The 18,867-nt window shown below is 36.4% G+C and overlaps 1 protein-coding gene across 1 annotated transcript in view; it reads right to left on the bottom strand.

Moving 5' to 3' along the window:
• Nucleotides 1–594: 594 nt before the first annotated feature.
• The window catches only part of TMPRSS11D (transmembrane serine protease 11D), a 59,692-nt gene continuing 41,419 nt past the window's right edge, over nucleotides 595–18,867 (bottom strand). The window contains exons 6-11 of the mRNA XM_059165570.1: nucleotides 17,249–17,406; nucleotides 15,234–15,284; nucleotides 12,504–12,681; nucleotides 6,639–6,898; nucleotides 5,391–5,533; nucleotides 595–2,155 (exon numbers count right to left, since the gene is read on the bottom strand). Coding sequence (XP_059021553.1) covers nucleotides 1,994–2,155; nucleotides 5,391–5,533; nucleotides 6,639–6,898; nucleotides 12,504–12,681; nucleotides 15,234–15,284; nucleotides 17,249–17,406 — 952 coding nt within the window. The 3' untranslated portion in view covers nucleotides 595–1,993. The remainder of the gene's footprint in view (nucleotides 2,156–5,390; nucleotides 5,534–6,638; nucleotides 6,899–12,503; nucleotides 12,682–15,233; nucleotides 15,285–17,248; nucleotides 17,407–18,867) is intronic.

Here is an 18,867-nt window from a genome sequence, read left to right as displayed (position 1 = left end):
AAAAAAAGAAGCTCTTAAATAGGTGTTCTGGTATTTAATTATCTCTTCATAAAAATAAACATTGGTTAAATATTTTATTTTCAATAAATTGAATTAGTTCTATTTTTTGCTAAATAAGTACTCTATGTAGCTTTCAACATATAGGAATAAAAAATATGATTATGTGAGGGCACACACACACACACACACACACACATCCATACACAAAACACACTCCCCTCGAGGCTTACTCTAAATTACCAGTTTAATGTTGTCACAGTAAAGCCAGGGAGTGTCAGGCTGGATGCTTGCCTCAGTTACAGAGGCAAGCATTATAAGGCAGCAGAAAGTGCCAAGCCTTTAGAGTCTACTTAGCGATTCTCTTGGGAGATCCAATTAAATAAATTGGATCATCCTTCATAATCATAACTTCCCTTAATACTTAGGTAAGGAAATAGTTTTAAAAGAGTTTGACAACACAAAGAAAAAAAAATGAATAGACTAAACATCTAACAATTTGTTAGGTCAAGCCAAATGAAAGAAAAACAATGTAAGTGACATTCATGTGGGAAATTACAGAGACATTGTCCTGTAAATGCACACTTAGTAGAGATTTTGTAGTAAAATGTCAATGCAAGCAACTGAAAAAAAAAGTTTATTTGAAAGAAGGTATACTAACAATTTGTACATTTCATCAAGTTGGTTAAATTTTCAACTTCTTTTCCTTAAAAGTACATCACATCACTATAGTTCTGTTCGCAATTTTCATGAGGAAATACAAGAAGTTTGCATCACGCACGTTGAGTTCTGATACCCGGGTGTTTTGTTAGCTTTCAGAAGGGAGTAGCCCTGACACATGCGTAACTCAGCTTTAGTTAATGCGAGGATCCCATAAAAATTCAGTCACATTCATGATTCAGACTACATAAATTGCTCTGCCATTGAATTTTAATGGATTTTATTTACGTTCTTTGGTGATGTGTGTGTAGGGGAGAGAAAAGGAGAAATAGGAAGAAAGGGAAAAGTTCCTTTTCTAAGATAATTCTATTAAAATTATACCATTTAACCTTTCTCTTTGCAAAACAACTCTTCACATATGACAAAATTCATTATTTGTATTTAGCTATTAAGGATCCTTAAATTCTCAAAAATGACTGCCCCTGGGTGATCTTTAGTTCTTACGATTACTCCTATTTAGTTGATATTTAGTTGTTCAATAGGAGTATTTATTACTTCTACTTAGTTGTTCAAATGCACTGTGTTGTTGTAAGTTATCTGAGAAGGTTGTGTAAGTGTATTTCATCAGTTTATGGAGGAAATACATTCTCTCATATAGATGAAGGATATTTTTAATACAAGCCATCATAAAGTTATAATTCATTGGGTCTCAGTTGAGGAGTGACAGTTTAACATTTGATCTTAAATGTCTGATATTCATCAGTTCTATGGGAGTGTGTTTTTATAGGATAATTAAGATTGCTGCAGGATTGTACAGTGACTTCACATATTTAATTCTCAGACTAATACCACCTATAAAGTATTGCATAACCAGAAATTTCAAATAAATACTATTTTTCTTGCCTTGTGCTATTCTTTCTGTCTTGAATGTTACTCTGCCACTTCTTCCTTTGCGAATTTCTATACTTTGCCCGGTTTCAGTGAGGCTTTTTAGAGAAGACTCCTCTGACCCTGCAGATTTATCCAGATTCCTCTGAAGCCTACTCTCAGGGTACCTGTTTTTCTCATTACTGTCTCTTATCACAACTGGAGTAAAACTGTTACCTCTGTAACTAGCTTACGTGTTTCCCCTGCCCCATGGCCACAATACAAGGCAATATTCATACAGCTTTCTTGAGAAAACATAGGATCCGTGTAATAAAGAAGAGATAGTGTTTGTGAAACCATATTATGGAACAGGATATTAAAACAGGGCACTTTTAGTCTCTTTTCCTCCTGAAAAGGAAAGTTTTGGAATTTTAGATATACACCGGCACACAGACCTTGCCACATGACGCTAGACCCCAGTTTTTTCAGTTATCCAGTCACGATAGGCTGTCACTCGGGTATAGACTCCCGGCTTATCTGGCAGACCGCACCGATCTCCCCAGCTTACTATCCCCACGAGGAACCAATGCCGCCGTGAGTCCTCTTGAACGAGTGGGCCACCAGAGTCCCCCTGAAGGAAACACAATGAGGAAGGGTTAGGCAACCCTAAAGTATTAAGGAGTTTATTTCTATGCCATAGAAGTCACACCCATTACCACAGTAAATTTAGTCTGCCTTTTTCTGTTGAAATACTATACCATGTTGAAATACTATACTACTTTTCAAGTGAAAATTACTGAAACCCTTCAAGAACACTCGTTCCTTCAGCATGCATGAAAAGATGAGAAACGTGTTTCCCAGACTGTCCTCAGTTACCTGGCTGAGGGCTACCCATCCCCGACTTTGCCTCCTCCAGGAAGCCTTCCATGGCCTGTGTCTTCCCCCTCCCACTGCCACCCCTTCTGGCTTTGGGCTGGGTTAGTTTTTCACTGCCTATGTTCCCACATCCTGTGTGTATCTCCTTCACCGCTTCTGTATTATGTTATACAAGGACATTTGGGGTCTGTTTGAACTTGCTCCCTTGTAGCAGTTCCCCTTGTGGCAGTCACACATTACTACAAACTCATGGCACAGAGGATACTTAGTGTCTGTTTTTCAGGCTATTCTATAAGGTCTGCCATGGAAGGCATACCTATTCTGGAAGCTGCTGTATCCTAAGCTTCTAGCTTGCAGGAGATGCTAAGGAAATATTGGTTGGGTGATGAGTCTTCATAAATCTCTTTTGTTTTCCTATTCATAGTACCGCATGGTGTCTGGTGTATAATGTATCATCAAGAAGGATTCTTTGGTGAATTATCAAAACAATTATATGGCAATGAGTAAAACACTCCTTATGAAACACTGACTAACCAATTATAACCAACCAATCAACATATATTTGTACATACAGTAATCTAGGTGGGGAGACAACTTTAGTCCGTTTTACATGCTGCTTGGTTGGTTAAGTGTATGGGTTCTGGAGTGAAGACAGCCCGAGTTGGAATCCACCACTTGTCAGCCATATGACATTCAGTAAGCTGTTTAATGCTCGCTCCCTCTGCCTAAGTTTCCTCACCTGTGAATGATGTTTCTGTATGTTTAAATGAGTTTTTTTTTTTTTAAGATTTTATTTTATTTATTTGACAGAGAGAGATCACAAGTAGGCAGAGAGGCAGAGAGAGAGAGGAGGAAGCAGGCTCCCTGCTGAGCAGAGAGCCCGATGCGGGACTCGATCCCCGGACCCTGAGATCATGACCTGAGCCGAAGGCAGCGGCTTAACCCACTGAGCCACCCAGGCACCCTGTTTAAATGAGTTTTACATATACGACACTTTCTGTACAGCCGGCATATAGTCTGTACTAAGAAAAGTCAGCCATTACCAAAGGTGCTTTTAGAGGAGTTTGCTGTTCATTTGATGGCTCTTAGTAGCTAGCTCTTCGTACCTACTTAGTTACTGGTCTAGATGGGGAGAAGGTCAGGGTGTGAATCACCAGCTTGCATGTCAGCAACTGCATCGAGCTGATTGGCACCTGCCTCCTCTGGGTTATGTGTTTGTGCTCCATTTAACCAGTTCCCCACGCTTTCTCATCATTGGGTTTTTGTTGCAATTTTTTCTTTCTAGTCAGTATCTGCATAATGTCTTACCAAGAGTGTGCAAACAGATGTTAAACTAAAAGGTGTAACTTTCCCTGTATCTGGACAGCTTCACTGCCTTACTGTGCAGACATCTAAGCTTGTGTTCTCTCTTCTAGACTATAACTTTGATGAGTGCAAGGAACACCTTGCTGTGCCTGCACAATATCTGGTGGACAGAAAGTAATTCATACCTTTTCTCTGAAGGCAGGCAGGAAGGAAGGAAACAAGTAACTGATCTCATAAGCTCTTTTGTAAAGTGCCATTTCTTTTTGAAGCAAAACCTTTATGTATTGTTGTATTTCAGTTGAAAATTACTGGGTCCAGAGTGGAACACACCAGGAAAATTTCATGATGAGCTAAGGCTTGGTCTGGGTGTGAGGGGAAGAGCAGAATTTGGGCATGCAGAAGGTCAGGGGGATCTTGAGGAAAGCATGAGTAAGTGTTCTCTACCACAAAGACATCTCCACTTAAAGGAAAAAAGCCCATGGGTAGTTAATGGTATTTTGAAAATTGATAAGCAGTTCCTCTCAATTTACACATATCTTGCAGTTATTAAAAAAATGTTTAGTTTTGGGAAAGAGCCCACAGATTGGGATCTTTGAAAAACTGTGGAAGAGCTACTTATCTACTTTTTCAAGAATGTGAGCACTAAATATAAAAGCCAGTAATATTTGAGGAAAGAATAAACCTGATTTTTCTGCATACAATTTGCTCCAGAAAACAGCAGCAGTTTCCTCAAGAAAGATTAATTTTTCTTAAATTTCCAGAAATGTAATTCCTGATAAGTAAGTAGTTACTGCTTTTACTAAATGGGGTTTCAGACATTAGATTAAAATCTACTGAAGGACATAACCACACTAATTTTTAAAATAGTTTAATTAAAACTCTTAGTATTAAAACTGTGTTCTAATTACTTAAAGATTTCATAATTATTTGCATTCTTATGTTTGGTTGAAAATGATAGGCAGATCTAAATAGTTTTCCCCCCTCATTTGTGCTGTTTTACAGTTATGGACACTGTTGTGACTCAAATAACTAAGCTTTTTGTTTACGTTTTCTATCTTTAAGGTGCTGATATTCAGGTGTTTTTTATATTTTAAAATCAATTATTGTCTAGGACTCTTAGATGAGTGATTAATTTATTTAAACCTTTAGAGTGACTGAGAGTTTGAGATTGAAATGATATATTTTTCAGAGACTGACGTTATTAACATCAGTGGTCATGGTCTAGGTTAACAACAGTTTTAAAAATAGCTGAGATGGCTGAGATTTCTTTGTTGTTTGGCACATGCGACGTAAGTCAATCTTCATCTACTCTTTAATGTTACCTAAAAAAATTCTGTACTACTCTTATCCCCAATTTATGGATAAAAGATTAGTTATAAAGGTTAAGGACATTATGTTAGTAAAAAAATAAAAAAATAAAATTAAAAAAAAGGTTAAGGAGTTCAAATGCAGTTCTGTCTTGTTCTTGAGCTTTGCTGGTTAAACGGTCTGGAATTTGGTTTCTCAAAATTAGTGTTGGATCACCTTCATAAGGGAGTTTCAGTTAGAAAATCTAGATAACAAATTTTTAGAGGACCAGGGTTGTGTATTGTAATTATGTTACCTCTATGCCTAGCGCAGTGTCACAGGCTAGTTAAGTACTTATAAACTTAGATAACGATGTGATAACATTGTCATGAACTTACCCGGCATGCATCCACTCCGCCTTGAGGTAGACCCGCACATAGCATTCCAGGCGAGACGGCTCCATTATAACTAACAGGTGCATTACATACATCATTACTTATTATTCTGACCCGTGCTTGCCGTAGATCTGAAACCGTGTTACCTGTGAAGTATAAAAGCAAACAAAAAACAAAATTGATAAATTAATAACTCTACGGAAATAGGGGAAGGAATAAGTGTATCCCAAACACTATTTCTTATTCAGCGAAGGAGTCTATTGAAGATGTAAGTAGATTCCTGCAGTAGAGTAGAATAACCCCTATACACAGATGAATTTTATTTTCTTGCTTTATCTTTGTGATGCAGTGCCCTTTAGACTTTGAAAGCAAAACAAATCTGCTATTGACTAGTAGTATTCAAGTTATTCACTGATTGACTTTGAATTGAAAAAAATAACATATTGAAGAACCTTTAATCTAGCAATTGAAAGAGAAACCAGTCTGGTTTCAAGGCTAAAGCACTAATTTATTGTATGTTTATGTTCCTTCAAAGTGGCACTGCCATTTTTGTGATTGGTACACATTTTATCTATTTTACCACATTACTTTGGGTCATAAAAACACAATGAGATATTTTCTAGGACAATGAAGCCTTCATATTATTCCTTGGAGATACAATCTACAACATGAGCTGAAGCATGTGGAAATTGTTAATGCTATCCTTCCACACCCTGGCTGATACTCTCATTTTCACCATGGCCCTATTTGTTCCTTCTTGTTGCCCTCATTTTTATGCCTATTTTATTTATTCAATAAACAAGAGTGAGTAATGCTTATGTATATATGGAGTTTCTTGCTCTAGAGGCAAGATTCATTTCATCTCAGAATACCTTAATGGTTGTTAATAACCGTAGAGAATACTTATCCAAAGCTTCTTTTCAATTTTTTAAAAAAATTTCCTTATGGGGGAGACATTTGAGATCTACAGAGTCTCTGGATCATTGAAGAACTCATGTTTCCTCATCCCTTTGGTTTACATATCCTTATTACTATGTTTGAGAATTCCCCATAGTTTGTAGGGACATTGCTTTGCTTTCCTGAGGAAACCCAGTAATAACTAGAGCTTGGACTCTTTGAATATAAGGTTGTTCCTTCCATAGAACATGTCCTTCAGGTGTTCCCTAATCTAAAAAAATAATTACATAACAGAAAGTGCCAGGGGATTTTGTTATTGTTGTTGTTGTTGTTTAATTTTCCTGAGACACTTACCACCAAATTCTGAAGATCCCCATCCTGTCACATAAGCAGAAGAACCAGGTGGAATATTCTGGGTAGCCTCTGGGAGACACACTCTATGGATATCTTTGGTAAAATTGATGCCTCTATCAAGTTGGATAGCTGCAATATCATTTTCATGAGTTGCAGGGTTATAATTGTTATGGATTAAAATAGTCCTTACTCCTCTTCTCTGTTTAGGAAATGTTATCGAAACACCAAAAGTGGCAGTCCATACACGAGGATTAGATTGGCTAAAAAAAAAAATAAATAAAAAAATAAAAAAAAAGAAAATATACTTTGAAAGGGAATCTGTGAGAGTTTTTAATATTTGAATTTTGTGTTTGTCCTTCTTGTTACCAGCTAGCAACTGTTTGATCAGTATCTCTTTGGTGTATATGTCTGGAGTACATAGCTAGTAATGAATGATCATTTATCTAAAGGATCTGTAAATTGGGGGTTGAATAACTCGGTGTTGCTCCTAAGGTTGAATAAAAATAAAATGTAACCACATAACAATGCAAGAGTTTTGTGGAATTTAGATAGAGATGTTACGGAAATAAAAATATATATGTCCAGGAAATAATTTTATAAGGTACAGTAACTTATGTAAGAAGAATGCTAGTTAAAAATCCTAATGAGAAAAGTAGTATACAGTAAGCAAATTACACACTTTTTTCATATTGAACTTCTTTTGCTCAGGTTTTTTTTTTTTTTTTTTTTTTAAGATTTTATTTGTTTATTTGACAGAGAGAGATCACAAGCAGACCGAGAGGCAGGCAGAGAAGGAGATAGAGGGAAGCAGGTTCCCCGCTGAGCAGAGAGCCCGATGTGGGACTCGATCCCAGGACCCCGAGATCATGACCTGAGCCGAAGGCAGCGGCTTAATCCACTGAGCCACCCAGGCGCCCCTTGCTCAGGTTCTTCACAGAGAAGATTCTTTTTAAAAAAATTTTTATTTATTATTTATTTATTTATTTTAAAAATTAACATATAATGTATTATTTACCCCTGGGATGTAGGTCTGTGAATCATCAGGCTTACACATTTCACAGCATTCACCATAACACAGAGCCTCCCCAATGTCCATAACCCAACCATCCTCTCCCTTCCCCCCAGAAACCCTCAGTTTGTTTTGTGAGATTAAGAGTGTCTTATGGTTTGTCTCCCTCCTGATCCCATCTTGTTTCATTTTTTCCCTCCCTATCCCCCACAACCCTCCATTCTGCCTCTCAAATTCCTCATATCAGAGAGATCATATGATAATTGTTTTTCTACAGAGAAGATTCTAAAGATATTCTTCATCTCTTTTTTCCCTCCCCTTTTTTTTCATCTAGCATGTGAATAAGAGCATGATTTTGGAAAAAGTTACATTTAGATTTAAATCTTGGCCATGCCATATATTAACAGTGTTATTTAGGGCAATTTATTTCATATCTCTAATTCTTAGTTTATTTTTGCATAAAATGTGATTGTTGATATGCTCTTGCTCAGTTTGTAAGTATTGAGACAAGAGTGTCAAGCACAGTGGTGCACAAAGTAAACATTCAATGAAGCTAACTATTATTTTCATTAGTTAGAGTCATTATTAAGTGTCTACTTTGTATAAGAAACAGTATGAGTGTCTGGGATTAAAAATATAAATAACTATGCTATAGCAATCAGACAAAAAAAGACAAAAGGCATCTGAATCAGCAAGGAAGAAGCAGAACTTTCATTATTTGCAGATGACATTATACCATATCTAGAAAAGCTCAAAGACTCCACCAAAAAAACTGCTAGAACTGATAGATGAATTCAGTAAAATTGCAGGCTACAAAATTAACATACAGAAATCTGTTGTATTTCTATACAGCAGTAATGAATCAGCAGAAAGAGAAATTAGGGAATCAATCCCATTTATAATTGCACCAAAAACAGGAAGAAACCTAGGAATAAACCTAACCAAAGAGGTGAAAGACCTATACTCTGAATACTATAAAACACTAATGAAAGAAATTGGAGATGACACAAAGAAATGCAGACATTCCATGCTCATGGACTGGAAGAGCAAATATTGTTAAAATGTCTATATACCTGCCTCACATTGAGGTCTTTTATCCATTTCGAGTTTATCTTTGTCTATGATGTAATACAATGGTCAAGTTTCATTCTTCTATATATAATTGTCCAATTTCCCCAGCACCATTTATTGAAGAGACTGCCTTTTTTCCAATGTATATCTTTTCCTACTTTGTCAAAGATTAGTTGACCATAGGGTTGTGGGTCCATATCTGGGCTCTCTACTCTGTTCCACTGGTCTATGTGCCTGTTTTTGTACCAGTACCATGCTATGATGTCTTGGTGATCACAGCTTTGTAGTAAAGCTCGAAATAAGGTAACATGATGCTTCCAGTTTTGTTTTCCTTTTTCAACATTTCCTTAGCAATTCGGGGTCTCTTCTGGTTCCACACAAATTTTAGGATTGTTTGTTTCAGCACCTTGAAAAATGCTGGTGGAATTTTGATCAAGATGGCATTGAAGTATAGATTGCTCTAGGTAGTATAGAAATTTTAACAATGTTTATTCTTCTGATCCAGGAGCATGGAATGCTTTTCCATCTTTTTGTGTCTTCAATTTCTCCCATGAGTACAGATCCTTTACCTCTTTGGTTAGGTTTATTCCTAAGTATTTTATGGTTCTTGGTGCTATAGTAAATGGAATCAATTCTTGAATTTCCTTTTCCATATTTTCATGTTTTAGTGTATAAGAAAGCAACTGATTTCCGTCTCCAAAAGCAAAGGAAACAAAAGTGAAAATAATCTTTTGGGACTTCATCAAGATCAAAAGCTTCTGCACAGCAAAGGAAACAGTCAGCAAAACAAAGAGGCAACCCATAGAGTGGGAGAAGATATTTGCAAATGGCACTACAGACAAAGGGCTGATATCCAGGATCTATAAAGAACTGCTCAAACTCATCACCTAAAAAACAGATAATCATGTCAAAAAATGGGCAGAAGACATGAAAAGACACTTCTCCAAAGAAGGCATACAAATGACCAACAGACACATGAAAAGATGTTCATCTCCATTAGCCATCAGGGAGATTCAAATAGAAAACACATTGAGAAACCATGTTACACCAGTTACAATGACCAAAATTAATAAGACAATAAACAACAAGTATTGGAGAGGATGTGGAGAAAGGGAAACCCTCTTACACTGTTGATGGGAATGCAAGTTGGTGCAGCCACTTTGGGAAACAGTGTGGAGATTCCTTAAGAAATTAAAAATAGAGCTTCCCTATGACCCTGCAATTGCACTACTGGATATTTACCCCAAAGATACTGATGTAGTGAACAGAAGGGACATTTGTACCCCAGTGTTCATAGCAACAATGGCCATAGTCGCCAAGCTGTGGAAAGAGCCAAGATGCTCTTCAGCAGACGAATGGATAAGGAAGATATGGTCCATATATACAATGGAGTATTATGCCTCCATCATAAAGGATGACTACCCAAATTTTGTATCAACATGGATGGGACTGGAGGAGATTATGCTGAGTGAAATATGTCAAGCAAAGAAAGTCAATTATCATACGGATTCACTTACTTGTGGAACATAAGAAATAGCATGGAGGACATTAGGAGAAGGAAGGGAAAACTGAAGAGGGAGAAATCAGAGGGGGAGATGAATCATGAGAGACTGTGGACTCTGAGAAACAAACTGAAGGTTTTAGAGGGGAAGAGGGTGGAGGGATGAGTGAGCCAGGTGGTGGGTATTTAGGAGGGCACGTATTGCATGGAGCCCTGGGTGTGGTACATAAACAATGAATCTTGGAACACTGAAAAAATAAAATTAAATTAAAAAATAAAAATGAAAATCTGGAGTAATCACATTTCTGGACTTCAAGTTATATTACAAAGCTATAGTAATTGAAACAGTATAGTACTGGCACAAAAATAGACAAAGAGATCAATAAAACGGAAGAGAAAACCCAGAAATGAGCCCAGAACTAGGTGGTCAATTAAACTTTGACAAAGCAGGAAAGAAGATGTTCCAAGCATTTAAAATCATGAATTCCTTTGGTAATCATTGACAATATTTATAACAATGGCTTTCATTATAGTGATACCCTTTACTTAGCTTTGGTGTTTGTGTCTGTCTAGGGCTTTGAATCCAGTACATCTTTAATTAATGCAAGTATTTGCATTCCTGATTCCCATACTCAAAGGTGATTAAAATCAATTAGTGCCATTTTTCTTTGGCCTTTTAGGTGGGACTAAACATTGAACCTTGAGCTCCAGCCAGAATGTATTATTCTCTATCCCTAGATTCTGCCTACTTTTTCAGGTTAAAGAGCATTTGCTCAATTTGCTTCTTCTCTGTTAAATGTTACTATCCCTTCCTCCATTTTTTCCCATTGGAATTTTGAAAAATCTTCAGTATTTGTAAGAAGTTCTTTGCAGATTTGAGGGTACTGCTGGATAATATAGTGCCTGTTACAAAACTGTTAAGAGAGAGTAAATTTTATCATGATTAGTGCACAATGTTCCTAAACCTGAAAAAGTAGGTAGATTTTGGGGGTAGAGAATAACTTAACCTGGCAGGAGCTCAAGGTTCATGCCTTGAGAAATAAGTCTGGGTTGATTGGAGAGGAGGGCTTTAGGTATGTGGTAAATTGGATTTTAGACTGTGCATATTCAGTGAGTCTGAGAGGAAAATAGATATGGTCAGAGGCACATTTGATTTAGATTATCTTCACTTTTCTGAGTGAATGTTTAGAGTTTAGTTCCCAGCAACTGTAGGGGTCTAGGATGCTCCTATAATAAGGCGTGTCAGGGGGCGCCTGGGTGGCTCAGTGGGTTAAGCCTCTGCCTTCGGCTTAGGTCATGTTCCCAGGTCCTGGGATCGAGCCCCGCATTGGGCTCTCTGCTCAGCAGGGAGCCTGCTTCACACCCCCACTCCCCGCCCCGCTCTCTCTGCCTGCCTCTCTGCCTACTTGTGATCTCTCTGTCTGTCAAATAAATGAATAAAATCTTAAAAAAAAATAAGGCGTGTCTGTACTTAACAGATTTTAGTCATCTGAGTCTAAAGTCCTTCTATTCTGAGTAAGTTTATGCATCCTACTCTCCACTGGCAGATTATTACCCTCATGTTAGCAATAGCCTTCAGTTACATCAATGAAAAATTCTTTGTAGGTTGTTTAAATTCATTTTGTTTATGCTGCTCACTATTCCTGATCATTATTTTTGTGCATGTTTATCTCTAACATTAGAATGTAGGCTCCTTTACAGTACAGGCAATGGTTAACTAGCTGCTATGATAACACTGTGCTCATAGTAGATATTCAATAATTGTTTTGAAAGAATTAATTAATAACATAGGACAGTCTTGGATCAGCCATCAGTCTGTTGATCAGCTTACATGATATAATGTGAAAATTTCCTATAGCAATTCATTTTGCTAACATTTAACATATGTTTAGATTAATGTATTTGACCCTATCAAAAACACTAAAACATAGATAATAGTAGGCTCCTAATTTGGGGGGAAAAAAGAGGCTTATAAAGGTTGAATAATTTTCTCAAGCTTACATAGCTAGGATTTAAATTAAACATTCTGACATATAAATCATTGTTCTTTACCATGACAGTATACTATTATCTGAAACAGAAAAATAGGATTAAATTAGCAAGGTGAAGGAGAAAAAAAAATATTTTTGCTATGATGGATAGGAAGAAAAGACTCATAATATTTTTTGTATCCAATTATTTTTAGCACAATCCAAATATGTTCCATCCTTGGGGTTTGGGTGGCGTTCTTCTGTATATGTCTCTCCTAGTTGTTCCCAGATGGGTAGGTAAGCTGCGGTCTCACCTTCTGAAGCAGTGAGCTGCCGTCAGGACCCACATGCTGCTGATCAGGATGCCGCCACAGTGGTGAACCTTATTCACCTGTAGACTCACTTGCCACGGCCAGTCTCCTTCCTCAGCCAGAGTGCCTCCTGTGATCCTCTCCTCAGACAAAGTTATTAGGTCTGGACGGGCCCCACAGCCTAATGGGAAAAGAACAAGAATGGGCTGGGAAGGTCTTGATTCATTTACATTTGGGAGGTGCTGCTAGAATCTCTCCATCTTTTACAACTTTTCTGTTTCATGGGTTCTTCTCCAGAACATGCTAACCTTTCCAAAAGCATGATCAGTATGTTATTTTTTAGAGTACTTATGTGACTCCTATTGACTATAGACCACATTTTAGAGAATATTTCTGAACTTGAGAGCCTTCAGAGTTTTCTGGAGTTTCTCATGAATGGAAGTTAAGATGGGTTAGTGCTGGGTGTAAGACCTTGGGCCAAAAGTTCACTAGAAAATTTTCATCTTCTCTTTAGCTTTGCTATTCAAAAGTGTGGTCTGTGGACCTGCAATATGGGCATACCCTGGAAGTTTATAAGTTTATTAGAAATGTTGAGACTGTGTGAAAATAACCCAGGGTCTATCAGTGGGTGAGTGGGTCAAAGGAATGTCTCTCTCTCTATATATAGATATTTACACACACACACACACACACACACACACACACACACACACGGGTATTATTCATCCTTAATAAAGAAGGAAACCTTGTTGTTTGCAACAACATGGATGAACTGGAATGTATCTGGTAAGTAAAATAAGCCAGATAAATTCTGCATGGTACCACTTATATGCTGTAGAATCTTAAAAAAAATAGTCAAATTCCTAGAAAGAAAGAGTAGAAAGTAGTTACTAGGAGACGGAGGGTGGAGGAAATGGGGAGAATTTGGTAAAAGTGTAAAAAATTCAGCTATAAGGTCAATAAGGTTTAAGGATCTACTGTGTAACAGGGTGACTACAGTGGATAACACTATTGTATAATTGAAATTTGCAAGAGTATAGAATTTAAAAGTTCTTCTAAAAAAGGGGGTGGCTAAATATGTGAGGTGATGAATATATTACCTAGATGGAATCTTTTTGTAATATATCTATATATATAACAAATCATAATTTGTGTACTTTAAATATCTTACAATTTTATCAATTTTCCCTCAAGGCTGAAAAAAAATTGACTCTAAGGCACACGCCAGGGAACAAATGAGAAGCTGTATTGCCCCCCCTTCCCAACGTTATTGTGGAATAATTAACAAATACAGTTCTGTATTTTGAAAATGTATAGTGTGTGAGTTGATATACATATACATTGTTGATTACCAAGGTCAAGACAACCAACACCTCCATCACTCACATAGTTAACTCTTGTGTGCATGTGGTGAGAATGCTTAAGATATACTGTCAGCAACTTTCAAGCATACAGTACTATCTTATTAATCATAGTCACCATGCTGTGTGTCAGAGCCTCAGAACTTACTAGAAGCTACATTCTAATGAGTGATTCCTGTGTACACTGAAGTTGGGGGAAATCTGTTCTCATCAAGAAATCTCCATAGTGGTGATCCAGCTCATCATGAAAGTTCCAGTCCACCTCCGTAACTCACTCTATATTTCCAAATACACCCTCAAAAAAGAGTTACTGCAGGTCCACAGAGTATACTTGAGGGTAACTGAGGGTTTTTAAGTATCTAAGTGAGATTTAAACATCTTAAGAGAGAATGCCTATGAACACTCCAATGGCTGAAACTGAAGTGATCATTCAAGTCCTCTTAATTCCCCTTCCCATGATTTACTTCCTTTTTTTTTAGTCTATTATTAAGAAATTAGAAGTAAACCACCACCAACAATTTCTATTGCTCTAAAGTAGTGACACTGTTTAATAGAACATCCATCCAAAGGCATTTTTTCCTAACAGACTTTCCAGATAGAGGAGGTCCAGACTTTCATTTAGAATATGCACAGAAGTTCCTCTGTTGCATCCTTCAACCAAATTTCTTAGTAAATTACTTAAGCATATTTTCATTAAAAAAAGTATGAATTAAATATATAATGAAGTTGAGAAATACCCATAAAGGTAGCATTACCTTGTAACATCACTTAAGGATTTGAGATAAACCAGCTATAGAGGTGCACTGAACTAATTTCTAACTACATTTCATCACCAGAGAAGGAAACAGCTGTTTTCTAGGGCTTATATTTCTGCTGTCCTAGCCTGCGAGTGTACAGAATGACATAGGAAAGTCATGACTCTTCCTTTATGAGAGACATAAAACTGACAACACTTTTATAATTTTTTAATTCTACTTTTTGATTAACTTAAATCAATAACAAAGCAGGCTATTCTGGTGGTCAGGAGGAGCCATCTTAATGGTGTCCCCAAACAGAATTTCTAAGTCTGCAGAGGTGCTACCATAGACCGGGGGTAGGAAAAGCTTCCCAAAGCTGTCAAGAACATTTTCCTGAGGTCAGACTTGACACAGAATGTCACTGCTGCCACCTTCTTCTAAAAGGAGGGGAAAACCTAAACATCGCTCCATGGGCCAGTGGAACCAGGAGTCTCTTCTCAACAGTGCCCCACATGAGTGAATTAATAAGAATAAAGATAACACCTTAGAAGCTACCTTGGCACAGAGTGCAAATACTTGACCATTTGCTATTTGTATTTTGATAAATTTTTTTATAAGATAATTTTGAAACTTACCTTCAGTGAAAATATGTACTGTATCCTGGTCAGTAAGTGCTGGTATTAAAAAAAAAATAGAGAGTAAGATCAATAAGATCAATAAGGGTGTTTATTATTTCATCTTAATTTCTTAAATGTAGTCCTCAGACAATCATCATCAGAATCAGTCAGGGGTCTGATAAGATACAGATTTCTAGACTTCATCTTAGACCTGCTGAAAGTCTCTGAGTCTTAAGTCCCAGAAATCTCTGTGTTTATAGCCTTCCCCTAATTTATTGTTATTTATATAAAAGTTTGTGTTTAATTTCTCATCAAACACTAAAAGATACTTAAAAGCTATTTAAAAGTTATTCCTACTCTCAAGTCAGTCAGTTTAGTTGGGAAAATAGAAACATAAGTAAGTTGTTGCTTAAAATAGGATGTGATAAATAGCACAAGAGAAGTTAGATTTTCATTTACTTGAATATATATGTAGGTATATATAGATATATCTGTATTATACTACTGATTCTATTCTTAGTATAGCAGATATAACACCGAGCAAAACACAGGAGGTCTGCCCTGACATAATTTACAGCTAGAAATTAATCAAGGAGCCATTCAAATCAACTCAAGTGGAATTGGAGAGGAGAATGGTGAGGGTGATCATACCACCTGAGAGAGTCACTGAGTTCTCATGGTGAGAAAAATATTTGGGCTGTATTTTGAAGACCTAAAAGGAACTTTCTGGGCATACAAGCATTAAAAAGGTATTCCAGGTGAAAGTGTAATGGGTTCAAGTGCACGGAGATGGATGATGTTTGTGGAGTAATCGCATCAGTAGGGCTGGTAGTGCAAGTGGGTCACGAAGGGAGATGGTGTGAGTGCCCGGACAGCAAATATGGTGATAGCAGAGAGTGAAGGTCTGTCTGTTGTAATTTCAGGTCTGCTTACAGAACCATCTTCTCTGCCCATCCTATAGCCATCTCAAACTCAGTGTGACCAAATTTACTCCAGATTTGCTACTTACATTATGTTTCCTCCTTTAGGAAATGGTCTCACTTCTATCAATAGCTCAGAAAACTGAGTGTCTCTATCTAATTCCTCCCTTCCCATCATTTTCACATCTTATTGGTTTTTAGATTTTGTACCCTTTATCCTCTAACAATCTTTTGCATTAGGCCCATCCTCCTGATCCCTTTGGATATCCCTTTTGTTGGTGCTTTCATCATTTGACATCTATACTATTATAATAACCTTCAATCTGGATTCCCTGCCTCCACCTTTGTGCTTTTCAAGATGTCTATCTCCACTTTACCAGGCTGTTTTTTTTTTTTTTCCTACAAAGATATGTCAGATCATATCTGTTTTTTTGTTTCATTTGTGGGAAGTCATGGGAAGCTTTTAAGTAATATTGAAATTATGTTTTAAAATATTTCCTTGATCTATGTAGACAGTAGTTTGGAAGGGGCCAAGAAAATATTACAAAGAATAATGTGGAGGCTAGTGCAGTAGTTGAAGTCAGTAATGATGTTGGCTTGGACCAGAGTGGTAGCAATGGAAGAAATGGAAATAGATTCAAGACAGGCAGAGGTACAGATATTTTCAGAGAGGAGTTAGGAATGTTGCTAAACCTTCTAATTTCCTCCTTCATTCTACAAGTATTAGATATCTTCCAATTGCACCCTATGTTCTGGGTGAGGTGGAGTGTTAATTCAATGGTTCTCTGACCTTGAGCAGCTATTTGCCACTTCTATAACATACCTACAGGTTGAACATATGACAACAACATCTCTCATAAGGAGTGTTGAGAGGAAAAATTAATAAAAGGATTTTAGCTAGTGAAATTTACTATATGAGTGCTGAATGGTTCTTTAAACATCAGAATGTTTTATATTAGAGAACTATGCATTATGTCTACCTTTGCAGTATATTGTTTTCGTAAAGTTTAATTCCAAGGAAAGAAAATCAATCTCATTAAATTAAAATATGAATTATAACGGGTTAAGTTGACATATTGGGATAAAATGGTAAAAAAAATTAATGGTACTTGCATGTTATCTCAGTCGAAGGGTTTATTTCCAAGTTTCCAGAGTTATTCAGAATTTGGTGTAAAACAGACTCAATTCTGCTTTTCATTGATGCTCCATTGTTATTTCTAGTGAATTTAAATTTCATGACAACATCTGCTATCACACCATTACCCTCCTGCCTGAAAGCCATAAATATATTATAAATAAATATAATTTTATGCTATTCTGTTTATATACTCTTATTGATTAAACATTAAAAAACTCACTTGGAGAATTTAGCTTTAGAGCAGATTTATATAACAGTGTTTTCATACTTAATGATATATAACAATGTTATTCCACAAATATTTGATTTCAAAGCATGGTACACTATATCCACCATTCAGTATAGCTGGCTTTAAAGTCAGAACTCCAAAGTTCTGCCATTTACTGTTCAACTTTAGTAAGTTATTTGTTTCTTAATCTTTCTCTAAGTCTCCTCACATTAAAATGATTGTTACGAAGTTTATGTGAATTAACACATGCAAAAGTTTTGGGAAGAGTACATAGCATACAGTATTAACTGTTAATATAATATAATATAATTATAATACTTGACTTTACAAAAGTCTTCAAAAAAGAAACCCCCTCATCTCATTAAACAAATCTATAAAGAGAAAAGTGACTTAAAGACTTGGGTTAATTTTCTAGTACCCAAATGCATTAATGTGGCTACAAAGTCAAATGTTAAAATTTTATCTCTATATCAGTTAGCTACACATATTCTCCACAATGAAGCTTAATAATTTGACTAAATGCTACAATGATCAAAAATCAGTGTAATGTCTACTTCCTTATGTGTGAATTACCATGTTAATCATTGCCCGACCTAACGTTGGCCATATTCTTTTCTGAAATGTGCAATAGATAAATTTGTCTTTCATATTCATTCTAGGCCTCTTCCTCTCCTCTCAATGATCAGTTCTGCTGTAATATTCATTCCAGATATTAATTTAATATTTACTTAGCAAATGTTAAATAACCACCTTCTTGTGCTAGGCACTGTTCTGTTTCAGAAATTAACAGTGATCAAGATTCACACTTGCCATTCTCGTGAATTTTGCAGTTTAGATAGAGGAGCAGGCACTGAAGAAATAATTATTGCTTTCATTTCTAGCAACATGAAAGTCTAAATAATTAAAAAATTCTCCATATAAAATAACCAGAAATACTTGATAAAATAGAATAAATTTCACTTGAAATGCAAAACTAAGCTAACATTAAAGTAAAGGAAATGTATGGACTCTGAAAAACAATCTGAGGGGTTTGAAGGGGTGGGGGGTGGGAGGTTGGTGTACCAGGTGGTGGGTATTATAGAGGGCACGGATTGCATGGAGCACTGGGTGTGGTGAAAAAAATAATGAATACTGTTATGCTGAAAATAAATAAAAAATTAATAAAAAAATAAAGTAAGGGAAATCTTGGAAGAAAAAAAATAAATAACATGAATATTATGTAGGAAGTACTAGAATATCCAACAGGCTTGAGTTGTAGCATTCACATGGATACGGGAGAGGAGGCTTTGGTCTAGTGCTAATTAGGGAAATAAACATGAGGTTTCTAAATAAGGCCAGGATTCTCAAAGAACTAAACCCTCAGTG

The sequence above is a fragment of the Mustela lutreola genome, chromosome 1 (genome assembly GCF_030435805.1).
Source record: "Mustela lutreola isolate mMusLut2 chromosome 1, mMusLut2.pri, whole genome shotgun sequence".
Taxonomy (NCBI): Eukaryota; Metazoa; Chordata; class Mammalia; order Carnivora; family Mustelidae; genus Mustela; species Mustela lutreola.
Note: the sequence above shows the minus strand (reverse complement) of the source record. Positions and strands in the feature narration are given on the sequence as shown.